We start from the raw sequence: 12,670 nt of genomic DNA on the forward strand, positions 1-12,670 counted from the left end.
AGCCCTCAGAGGAAAGACCTGGAACAGCCCTACGGGGACTAGGCATAAAGACCTGGAACAGCCCTACGGGGACCAGGCACAAAGACCTGGAACAGCCCTACGGGGACCAGGCATATGGTATAGAGGGAGTATTGATCCGTCCATGCTGAGATGTGATTACTTGTGATGTGATACATTGCATGAGAGCATTCTTTATTACTGTTCTACTCACTGGGCTATAGTAGCTCATCCCTCTCCCCTAACTCCAGTTGTGCAGGTTCAGAATTCAGAGGGAAGTCAGCAGGGTACAGGAAAAGTATATAGTTTGTAATAGTTAGTCAGTGTGGACATGTAAATGTAAAAAGATACTGTGTGTGTACAGTGTATAGAATGGTGCTTGATTCGAAGAGTTGTAATCCCTTTTTATGTTTTCACATGATCAGTTGATGTTTATATATTGTTGTATGTTTATGAGAAAACCAGGCTTAACATTATGAGTTTTATCCGCCCAGAGCAATGAGGAGCTCTAGTAGGGATTGGTAGAGAACAGAGATAGTGCATGCACAGGTTAAGCCTTGGAATGAAGAAAAGTTTTATGTTTTTACAGAAAATATATGATCATGTATGGGATGTCACAGGTTCACAGTCAGGATAGCAGGCTTACTACGGGTCCCGGCGACCTTAAGTCGATCTGGATCCTAGTGCCGGTGGCAGTTCGGTTTCCGGGCTGTTACAGTGCAAGATTTTCTCTCAAGAATAACTGCAATTGTTAATCAAATGAGGTCTTATAGAGAAGAAATCTCGGATCAAATTATTGTTGTAAAGGTGTTAATAAGGAGTTTAACCCCAAAGTTTGATCATGGTGTAACAGCCATTGAAGAGTCTAAGGACTTGGCTACATACTCATTTGATGAATTGTTGGGATCCTTGCAATCTCATGAAGCGAGATTATGCAGATCAGATGAAAAGAATAAAGAGAAAACCTTTCATATAAAAGGTGAGGCAGCTAGCAGAGAATGTGGAAAAGGAGGATACAAAGGCAGAGGAGGTCATGGCAGAAACAATCGTAGTAGAGGCGATGGATAAAGAAATGAGCAACATGAACAAAGAATAGAGAATAAAAAAACTAGCAGAAGCAGTATTCAATGCTATTACTACAAAAAATATAGGCATGTAAAAGCATATTGCTAGAAATGAAATCTGCATAGGCTTATGAAGACAGTAGAATAACTTCAGGTGATATTTAGTTTTTAGACAGTAGATGCTCTAATCATATGGCCGGCATAAAGTCATCGTTCAAAGAGCTTGATGAGTCATACAAGTTGACAGCAAGGCTTAGTGATGATAAGCAAATGCAAGTTGAAGGCAAAGGTACTGTAGAAATTAAAAATAGCAATGGTAATGTAAAGCTCCCGCAAAATGTCTATTTCATTCCAAGTTTAACATAGATTGGTTGAGTATTGGGCAACTTATGGGTTATGGATATTCTATTTTATTTGATGATGGGTCATGTAAAATTAGAGATAAAAAAAAATCAGATCAGATTATAGTCATTGTTTCCATATCTAAAAATAAGTTGTTTCCTCTTGAAGTCTCTAGTGTTGAGAATCATGCTCTTATTGTCAAAGAAAGTAGTGAATCCATGTTGTGGCACTTACGGTATGGGCATTTGTATATAAAAGGTCTCCAGTTGTTGAGTAAAAAACATATGGTTTTTGGATTACCTAAAATAGAGTCTCTAGATTTGTGTGAAGGGTGTATTTATGGGAAACAATGTAAAAGACCATTTCCTATGGGAACGTCTATAAGAGCAATTGAATGTCTTAAGCTTGTGCATGCAGACTTGTGTGGTCCCATAAAAACGCAGTCTTTTGGTGGGAGCAGATATTTTTTATTGTTCACAGATGATTTCAGCTGGATGAGCTGGGTGTATTTTCTGCAATTTAAGTTAGAAACTTTTGTGGTTTTCAAGAAATTCAAGGCATTTACTGAGAAACAAAGTGGTAAAGTGTAAAAACACTTCGAACCGATAGAGGAGGAGAGTTCATGTCCTATGAATTTAATCAAGTTTGTGAAGATAAAGGCATCCACAAAGAATTAACAGCTCCATATACACCAGAATAAAATGAAGTGGCTGAGCAAAAGAATTGCACAGTAGTGAAAATGGCAAGAAGTTTGTTAAAGGCATTATAGATGATTTTTGGGTAGAAAGTATTGCAACTACTGTTTACTTGTTGAATTTATCACCAACAAAGGATATTTTGAATAAAACATTCTTTGAAGCTTGGAGTGGTAGAAGACCCTCGATGAGCCATTTGAAATTTTTTTGTTGTATTACCTATGCTTTGATTGATTCTCATAATCATAGCAAACTTGATGATAAATCAATAAAATGTATTTTTATTGGTTATTGTATTCAATCTAAAGCATATAAGTTGTATAATCCTATTGGTGGCAAAGTAATTGTGAGCAGGAATATTATATTTGATGAAGAGGCAAGTTAGCATTGGCAGGAAAATCCAGACAGTGTACAAATTGAAAGTTCAATTGAAATATAGTAAGCTAATACTCTACCTGTTCAAATGCAGCAAGCTACTTTTCCAGTACAACAAGCTACTTTTCCAGTACAACAAGCTACTTCTCCAATTTCAGCAAGCTCATCTTCATGTGAAGATGCAACTCCTCCAAGAAGATTCAAATCAATAGCTGAAATTTATGAGACTTCACAAGTATTGTTTGTAGCTGATCCAACAACTTTTGAAGAAGCAGCAGAGAAAGAAGAGTGGTGTAATGCTATGAAAGATGAAATTGCAGCGATTCAAAGGAATGAAACTTGGGAATCGGTGGATCTTCCTAAAGACAAGAAAGCTATTGGAGTCAAATAGTTCTTCAAAATAAAGTTTCAAGAAAAAGGAGACTTTTAAAAAACAAAAAGCACTACTTGTAGCAAAAGGCTATTCACAGCAACAAGGTGTGGATTATTATAATAACACCTTTGGTCTTGTTTCATGGTTGAAAGTTATAAAGTTCAAGAAGCAAAATTTGTAGCTACAACTTCGTCAGCATGTCAAGAAATTTGGCTAAGAAGGATTCTTACAGATTTATGGCAAAAACAAGATGGAGCAATTAAGATTTATTGTGACAGTAAAGCAGCAATTGCAATGTTTAAAAATTCAGTCTTTTCATGAAAGAATAAAGCATATAGATATTCGAGTTCACTTTATTCGTGATTTTGTGACACAATAGGTGATTTCATTACAATATTGTAATATAAATGATCAAGTGGCAGATATTCTCACAAAGTCACTTCCTCAAGACAAGTATGTCTACTTTAGAAATCAACTTGTAGTGTGCAATTTTGAATCAAGGGAGTGTGTTGAAAACTGATTTAAAATTAGCACATGGTTAACATTAGTCTAATTTAGCCTTTGTTAATTGTTTTCTGTTCAGATTTTTTAGGTTCCATTTCTTTATCTCTTATTGAGCTAAGTTACATTCACTGTAGTGGCATTATCTTCTCATTTCTTTTATTGATATTTTATTAGTTTTTTTGTAACACCTATTTAAAAGGTATTGAGTCATTAAGTTAGTATTGTAGTGTATCGCAATGTAATCACAGTACAAAGCATATTAGACTGTCAATTATATTATAATATTTGAATAAGGTCTTCAATTTTCAAATTTAGTTTGCTAGTTTCAGTTAGCTATATTTTTTAGCTATCTGGTATGTTATTTAATTTCAGCATCATCCAAATTTAGATAATTAATTTCATCCTCTGTTATCTGAGTTCATCAATTCCCTTTCCTCAACATAAAAAACATTGCAATAAATTCATGTAGTGAACAAAAACCCAACCCACCTATTTGATCCAACGTAAATAATCAATTCTAGAATATCCATGCAATTTTACGTTGATTTCTGAAGTCTCCCAAAAAACCTTAAAAGCCATTTGTTCAAGTTCCTTACGAAGAGACTTAGGCGACAACAAATAGCTCATAGCATATGTGGGTATAGATAATGACAAACTTGACAAGCATTTTCTTACCTGCGAAGGATAGGAATTCCAACTTTTAAGTTTAGTCCAAACTCACTCCTTAATCATTTGAAAGACCAAATTTTTCGATCTACCAATAATTAATGGTAAACCTAAATACTTGTTGGGTGATTAGCCATCGGTACTCCCAAGAGCAAATGAAGCTCCTCTATTAGAAAGCCAGGAACAGACTTGCTAAAAGACAATTCAGATTTAGCTAATTGATTTGTTATCTAGAAGCAACCTCATACAAAGTTAAATTTGATTTCAATGTTCCCACTATTTGAATTGTGACTCTTCCAAAAAGCATACTATCATCAACAAAGAATAGATAATTAACTGATGGAGCTGAATTTGATAGCTTAATGCCATATAATTAACATCATGAGCCGCTGCATGGCGAATGAGAGATGAAAGTCCTTCAACACATAAGAAAAAATAAATAAGGGGACAATGGATTACTTTGTTGAAGGCCTCTGAATGGAGTAAATGATGATGTTGGAGATCTATTAAGTAATAGTAAATAAGGAACTATTGAAACACATGGCATAAAAGTAATTCAACCCAAATTAATCTATCAATTTCTTTAATGAAAAAAAATAATATAAATTATTTATATTATTGTGTTATTTTACCATATCAAATTGAAATTAAATTGCAATGACTTTTGATTCGAAACTAAATCAAAATTTTGAGGAAGCAGTCTCTAATCTAGTTCAATTTAGTTAAGCCAAAAAAAATAATATTATTATAAGGAATCAGCTTGCGAGCAAGTTAATTATATTGAAAGATGATAAGGTTTACTATTTTAATCACCATTATTGTTTATTTTCCCATTTAAAAAAGAAGGTGGAATTACGAGATAATTTGTTTATTATTTTTCATTAAAAATATTAGGTTAGAGATTATCATTACATTAATTTAAATACATAAGAAAAAGTGTCCGTTAGCCATAAACATTATTTTAACTATTATTGTTGCAAATGTTTTTAGGGTATCAAGGTAAAATTGTCATCCAAATGGAAAATAAGAAATCAATCACCCTAATTGTAGGGAGAATTAGAGAAAAATATTTTATTTTGAAAAATTATCACTTTTATTTTAAATATTCTGAATCTAAATGTGTCTGTTTCTGTGATTGGTTTTTTTTTTTCAAATTTTATTGATTCGGTTGTTTCGAAATGTAATGTTCAATGAAAGTTTATTAGTTATTATGGATTTTCGAAATCGCAACGACGACGTCAGTCTTGGAATCTTATTCGAGTTTTATCCCGTAGAAACTTTTTTCTGTGGCTTTATTCGGGAGACTTTAATGATTTATACTCGAGAGATGAGAAAGAATGAAGAATATCTTTACTAAATTATCTTATGCAGGGGTTTAGACAGGCACTTGAGGAGTATCTCTGCCAAATTATCTTATGCAGATGTTTGATTTTGAATAATTGTAGATCTTTGTTAGACTCTATAACTGATATTTCTGCTAGATGGGTTCGTCGTAATACTGCTTTAGCTGCTCATACTTTGGCTAGAGAATCTATTAGGTATAATCGTCTCTCTGTTTGGAATGATATTCTTCTTTATTTGATGAAATTTTATTAATACAATCAGTAGTTTTACTTTCAAAAAAAAAAAAATTCAGGATTCGATGTTGTTTATGTTATAAAAAATTATATATATGTTTTAAAAGTTTTTTTAACCCATAAATATTGTTTTTAACCTTTTAAATATTTTAGATCTTAAATATAATTATAATATTTTGTAAGATTTTATAATCATAAAAAATTTTATTTGTAAAATCTTTTTAATTGTTGCAAGTTTAATATTTAAATTTCCTATTAAATCTAATATTTATAATTTTATTGTGAATTTGATTATATTATTTCAAAATTTTTATAACAGGTTATGACAACTACTTTTTCAATAATATGTACCTTCATAAAAAAAATAACCAAAGAGTTTATTTTATAATTGCAAAATAAATATTTAAGAACATTATTGTTATCGTTATTGTTTTACTATAATTATTATTGTTATGGTTGTGCTAATAAGATTAGATTTAATTTTTCAGTTTAAATAGGATTGCCTTTTACGTTTTTCCATTTAGGATTTATTTTGTTTTTCCTATTTCAATTAGGATTAGGATAAAAATACTATAAATAGGTTAATTTTCAAGCCTTTATTGGCAAGCTAATATTATTCTTAATCAAAATATATTATTAGAACTTTGATTCTTATACTTTTAATTTGAAAGATAGATTATTTTGTGTATTTTTATGTTTAGTTACTTATCAAGGATCTTTGCTTGCAATATTGCTAAGATGAAATGAGAAATTGTAGAAATTAAGGACCGGAGGTTGAAGGGCCATTGAAATCCTTGAGCTTTGAGGATGATGTGGATCTGTGGGTCTTTGATGATTTGAGCATTGAGTATCGTAGAAGGGAGAGGAGTTGAAAGGAGCAAAGGAGATGAAAGGATATTTTGTGATAGAGAAACTTAGGTATCAGCAGTATTATGCATGTAATTGCCAATATAGTGTACTTTCCAGTTATAAGTTATTAATGTGTTGTTCATCTAGTCAGCATGTTGTGCCCCAACCTTTTTCTTCTACTATTGTTAATTTCAACATTTAGAATGGTATAGATCTCTTCAAGTCTCTTCTAAATTGAAAATTTTTCTATGGCGACTTCATAATATTCTGCTAGTCTCTATTAATTTGGTAAGACGTAGTGTATTGTACAACTCTATATGCCCCATTTGTCGGTTTCTACCTGAATCTTTGGAGCATGTGTTTCTTTTAGTGTCCATATGTTTGAGCAACCAAATTATATGGGTTTTCCTAATATTATATTATGGTGGAAAACTTTGTGGGAGAGGTTTCGGTTAGAGACGGATGTCCCTTTGCTATTGACTCTGGTCATACTCACCGTATTGCATATATGGAAGGATACAAATAGAGGTATATTTAATTCAGTACAATCAAATCTTATTGTTATGTCACAACGTATCTCTGTTGATTTTAGATAGTTACAACAGAGTGGTGTTTTTATTAATTTTTCTCACTTTTAATATTATAGATCCTCTCATGTTGCTTGAAGTCCTCCTTCAAGAGAGTATTAGGCTTAACTATATTGTTGCATAGAAATATAAATTTTCACCCGCTGTTATTGTTATGCTTGCTTCCAATAATGCAGGGATAGTTATGCATGGCATTACTTTAAGGGTTTGGTGTTCATCTATTACAGCAAAAGAGGCACGAATTATGTTAACAACGATTAAATTAGCATATGAAGCAGGTTGTATGTCAATTGAGTATGCAATAGATTTTACAGTTATATATGATACTTTGCATTGTATAAAGTCTGATTTACCATGGAATATTAGAGCCATGATAATAGCAATTTTAGAGATATCCTCATCTCCATAAGATCTTTTTCAATCGTATTTCATATTAATTTAATATTTTTACAGATATAATCGTTAAACTGTCTTAGAGGCTTACTTCCTACTAATTGACAGTTGTTTCAATTAAAGAATTTAATTATTTTATTATCGATATATTTTGTTGCTAATAGCATTCATATAATGCAATGTTAAAAAATAAATAAATTTAATGTCTTTAAGAATATATATAAATTCGTGTGTGTATATATATCCGGTGGTTTTTCTCCTCGTAGCCAAATCAAATCAAAATTTCTAAAATTATTAACTAAAACAAATCATTTAAGCCGAATAACCAAACGAAAATAATAAAATTATAATGATTTGGCAGAAAATTTTCGAGTATAATAGATGAGTACTTATCCCCGATTCTAAGCAATCTTTTAAAAATGGAAACTCCTCATTGGTCAATTTGCAGCTGGTAAGCTCTTTTTTTTTTTTTTTGGTCATTATTATTTTCTCTTTTTGAATTCAAAACAAATTAATAAAATTATGAATGTCTAATTCTACTTATATCCGATTGGTCTGGAGCTAAAACACAAACTCTTATTCAATACACGATTCAAAATATATGTAAAGATTAAATGTCAAAATTCAATTTGAAATAATTTTTTTTTTCATTATCATTTCTGGAAGTTTTATGGCTCATCTATTTCCAATACACCTTTCAAGGTATTTGTCATTGAATATTGAGCTTTAAATTCTCTTAATAAATCTAAAAGAAAAGCGACCTATAAGCCTCTGCCTCTTGAGCCATCTCCTCTATGCTTCTGTCCTTCCTTTCCTTGTCTAAATCTAGTTTTTGCTTTAATTCCTTCTCCTTCACATCAATCTAAATTAAGAGCACCAAAAATAACACGATTCAGTGTTGATGCATAGAAATCAAAGTAACAAGCAACGAAATAAAGGTTCCCGACTTACTGCATCATAAATCTCATCATTATTCTCAAAATCACCACTTTTCCTTGGGAGGATGTGGATATGAACATGAGGTACCGTTTGTCCTGCCTGGGGACCATCCTGATACATTTATATTCCCAAGCTGTTAGTTTTGAAGAACAGAAAGCCTATGTATTATTAAACTTGCAATACTAAAGAGATACTCGCAAAATTATCAAGGCAAAATTTGATATAACATAATGCTATTTAATATCATCGATGGTGGCAGCAATACAAACGACACAGGTAGTTGCAGGATGGGAGGTGGCAGTGGATGTAGAGCGGTGATGGTGGTGGCAGCTATAGAAAAGTGGCAATGATGGTGGTAATGAAAAGTAATAGTAGAGGTAGTGATAATGGTGGTAGTGGCATTGGAGTGACAGTGGCCAAGTGAGGATTGGGGTGGTAGTACTAGTGGAGGCTGATCGGCGACAATACTAGTGGCTAGTCCAGTGAGTAATGGTGGCAATGGCAGGGTGATGGTAGCAATAGCAATCTTAGTCGGGAGGTGGTAACAGTATATAACTCATAGGCAGCTGATGGAAGTGATGACAGTAGTGACAATAAAATAAAATAAATAAGAATTAATAGTCATGATTTTGTATATTTTTGTATGTAATGGTCATTACATTGAGTAATTAATTAATGTAACCGTCACTTCGTTACAGAGTAATGAAATATGTTATGTAATTACATCTTTGATTACATTCTACCAAATATAGCTGAAACTCAAAGGGAAAAATTTATGTCAATATAAAAAAGTGTATTTTAATGCTCTATTTATTTGCAAAAAATAACTTATATATATAAATATTTTCCATGGAAATTTTTTTTTGTGCAAAAAAGAAAGATATTGAGCTCTTCAACTCCGTCTTGCTTAGTTTTCTATGGACTATCTCATCAAAGAAGGCATTGTGGCCTACTTGTCCAATGAAAGCTCTCATTCTCTTTCACTTTATAATTTGAATTTATTCGAAGTGGGGAAATATGATATGGGAACTTGACAAAGAACAAGACAAAAATATCTTCCAGAAAGTTATTCTACTACACCCCTAACCAACTAATGTAATTAGAAACATAGATAATCAAGCGAAAGTTGCTCTACCACACTCCTAACCAACTAATGTGATTAAAAATATAGGTAATCAAGTGATTCCAGTTTCGAAAACGCCACAAGAAATTCTTGATAAGTTAACTAAGCATGGAGGAGATCCATATTAGAACGCCACAAGGTTAAAACTTGATAAGTTGCTAAATAATAGAGAAGAACTAAAATATTGTTCAAAATATCATCTTTATTCATTGGCCAATTGTGGCTGTCACCTTAAGGGTGTTTTTATAGCCTTCAAAACCCTAATTCTATTGTAGGAAGGTGTAATTACAATATAGGAAGGGTATCTAATCAAATAGTTAAACCTTACATTAAAAATCATTTTCCTAAATTATCTTGGAGAAATCTCCTTTCTAAATGGGCTGCACGAATTTGGCTTCTAATATAGGTCAAATTAATTTAAAACAAGTCCCACAAAATACTAAAATACCAAAAGAACAAAATTGGCCTAATTACAATTTGGCCATACATGCATTACGCAATCTGAAATTGTATAGCGCGTCTACATGTATTGAAGAGTGTGTTGCTTATTTCATTATTCTTCCATACTTCCCAAATATAGTTCTCATCTCGTAAGCCTTGAATTAAGCTGTTGTAGCTTGATTTGTCATCATTTGGAGTTTCACATTTTAGATCTTTGAAGCATCGTGTCATTTCCTTGCTCGTATTAAGCTTCCTCCCAAAACGCAACGGAATATTGTGATGTAGGAGTAAGGTACGAGCTGTTTCAATCAAATATCGATTTTTTCGCTCGGAAACCCCATTTTGTTGTGGGGTATGAAAATAAGAAATTTGGTGAGTAATACCCCAAGTAGATAAGAAATGAGTGAATGAGGAAGACAAATATTCTCTTGCATTGTCACTCCGCAATACCTTAATGCAAATACCAAATTGATTATAGATTTCAGCATAAAACTTCTGAAAAATAGAGAACTCAAAACGATTTTTCATCAAAAAAAGTCAAATGCAACAAGAATAGTCATCAATAAAGGTAACAAAATATTGAAATCCCAGAGTTGTACTAACCCGACTTGAACTCCAAATATCTGAATAAACAATGTCAAATATAGAAGTGGCCCTATTATTGACTCGCTTGGGAAAAAAATTTTGAGTTTGCTTTCCGAGTTGACAAGACTCACATTCTAAAGAAGGCAAGGAAGAGAGACTAGAAATCAGTTTTTGTAACATGTTCAGACTTGGATGTCGCCAACGACTATGAATGAGTTTAACGAAAGTGGTAGACACAAAAGCAGTTGGAGAGTTAGAAATAGAAAAATAGTACAATCCTTGTGACTCATATCCTGCTCCAATCATCTTTTCAGTACTCTGGTCTTGTACAACCATAGATTCAGCAGTAAAGATGACTAAACAGTGAAGATCTTTAGTTAATTTGCTAATAGAGATTTGGTTGTATGGACATTCAGGGGTAAATAAAATATTAGTCAAAGGGATAGAAGGAAGGAAATATACATTACCGATCCCTTTAACTTGAGTTTTTGAACCATTAGCTAATGTGGCTTTAAATGGTGTAGAAGGTGAAACAAGAGTAGAGAGAAGATTGGGATTACCAAAGATATGATCAAAAGTATGAGAGTCGAGAATCCATGAACCAATAGGTAAAGACTTAGTTAGATAAGCGAAATAATTACCAGAATGAGCAATATTTGATTGGGCTATGGGGACAGAATATGCAAAAAAGACAGTATACCCAAAGCTATTATTGACAAGTGATGTGTGAAGAAGAGCTGGACAGGTGAACGGACCGAGTGGGCTGGAGTCGCCGGTGTCGGGCTATGCTGGAAGAAGGGTCGCCGGCGTGAAAAAGTCGCTAGAGAATAGTTCACGTGCTGGCGTGTGTACCGAAGTCAGACAGCTTGGACAGCGCGTGGAGCCGCTTTTGGGGGCGGCGCTTCACCAAGTCACCGATCGAAAGCCGGCGAGAATTGTGGGCTAGGTGGTGAGACCAGCTGATTTCCTGAAAGTCTCTAAAGGAAGGTGGTAAATCCGCCACTCACAGCTGAACCAAGTTTCTTGCCTCTGATAATATGAAAACGGTGATAAAAAAGAAGAGGGAAGCATAAACTTTGAGAGAAAAATGATTGATGATTCCCTTCAAGCCAATTGTGTTATATACTATTTACAAGAATAAATTAATTCCCTAATTATAGCCTAATCATATTCCAATCATATCACATAATCATATCTCTAATTATGCACACAATCACTACAAATCTAAGCTATTTACAGAAAGTATCTCAACACTAGTAACAATTTGTATATTGACCAAATGTGGTCATTTCTTGCCCTTATCTCATTCAATTTCTGCTACAATAATTGCTCAATTGTTTATGAAGAATGTCTTTAAACTCCATGAAGCCGAACCATTGTCTCTAACAGAGATGAGATCCTTACTGATTTCTTTTGGAAGGAGTTTTTCAATGATTTGGGCATTACATTGGCCTATTCTACTGCTTATCACCCTCTATCTAATGGCCAAACTATGAGGCTGAATCAGCGTATAACTTTTCTTTAGTCGAGCAGTTGTACAACTCTACCCTCATGGCAGCCTTAAAATGACACCATTTAGAGCATTATATGGATATCAACCGAAGTCAATTCCATTTTTTGAAGGGAAATCAACCTCTATGCAAAGCCGTGGCAGGTGTTCCAGCAAAGACAACAAGCCCCGAGTCTAGTAAAGGAAAAAAGACTGATAAAAAAGGACTGAGAGAGTTTCAGGTGGAAGATTGGACTATCACATGCTGCAACATATAGACAAACCTCTCCATCCACAAGAACTTTGAAGTTGTCTGCCAAAAATTATGAACCCTTCCAAGTAATTGCAAGGTTGGATGCAGTTGTTTATAACTTTCAGTTGCCACCTACTTCCACAATTCATCTAGTATTTCATCTGTCTCTTTTGTTTGGGTACTAATGTTACACCATATTTCAAATGCCTGCTTTTCAAGCAAATCAAACAGCGACAGTGACTCCAAACAGATTGCTACAAACTAGAACTGTTGATAGCAATAGTCATTCTGTTCACCAAGCTCTTATCAAATGGTTGAATTTACCAATTAAGGATGCAGCATGGTAAGATCAGTTCTTCCTCATTTCCCAATTTCCTGAGTTTCAACCTTCTTAGAGATAAGAAGGTTCCAAAGAGAG

The 12,670-nt window shown here is 33.3% G+C and overlaps 1 protein-coding gene across 1 annotated transcript in view; it reads right to left on the bottom strand.

Annotated features, from left to right (window-relative positions):
* Nucleotides 1-8,045: 8,045 nt before the first annotated feature.
* Nucleotides 8,046-12,670, bottom strand: part of LOC110609083 (bifunctional bis(5'-adenosyl)-triphosphatase/adenylylsulfatase FHIT) — a 37,198-nt gene continuing 32,573 nt past the window's right edge. Inside the window, exons 4-5 of the mRNA XM_021748413.2 lie at nt 8,374-8,472; nt 8,046-8,284 (exon numbers count right to left, since the gene is read on the bottom strand). Coding sequence (XP_021604105.1) covers nt 8,168-8,284; nt 8,374-8,472 — 216 coding nt within the window. The 3' untranslated portion in view covers nt 8,046-8,167. The remainder of the gene's footprint in view (nt 8,285-8,373; nt 8,473-12,670) is intronic.

The sequence above is a fragment of the Manihot esculenta genome, chromosome 2 (assembly GCF_001659605.2).
Source record: "Manihot esculenta cultivar AM560-2 chromosome 2, M.esculenta_v8, whole genome shotgun sequence".
Lineage (NCBI taxonomy): Eukaryota > Viridiplantae > Streptophyta > Magnoliopsida > Malpighiales > Euphorbiaceae > Manihot > Manihot esculenta.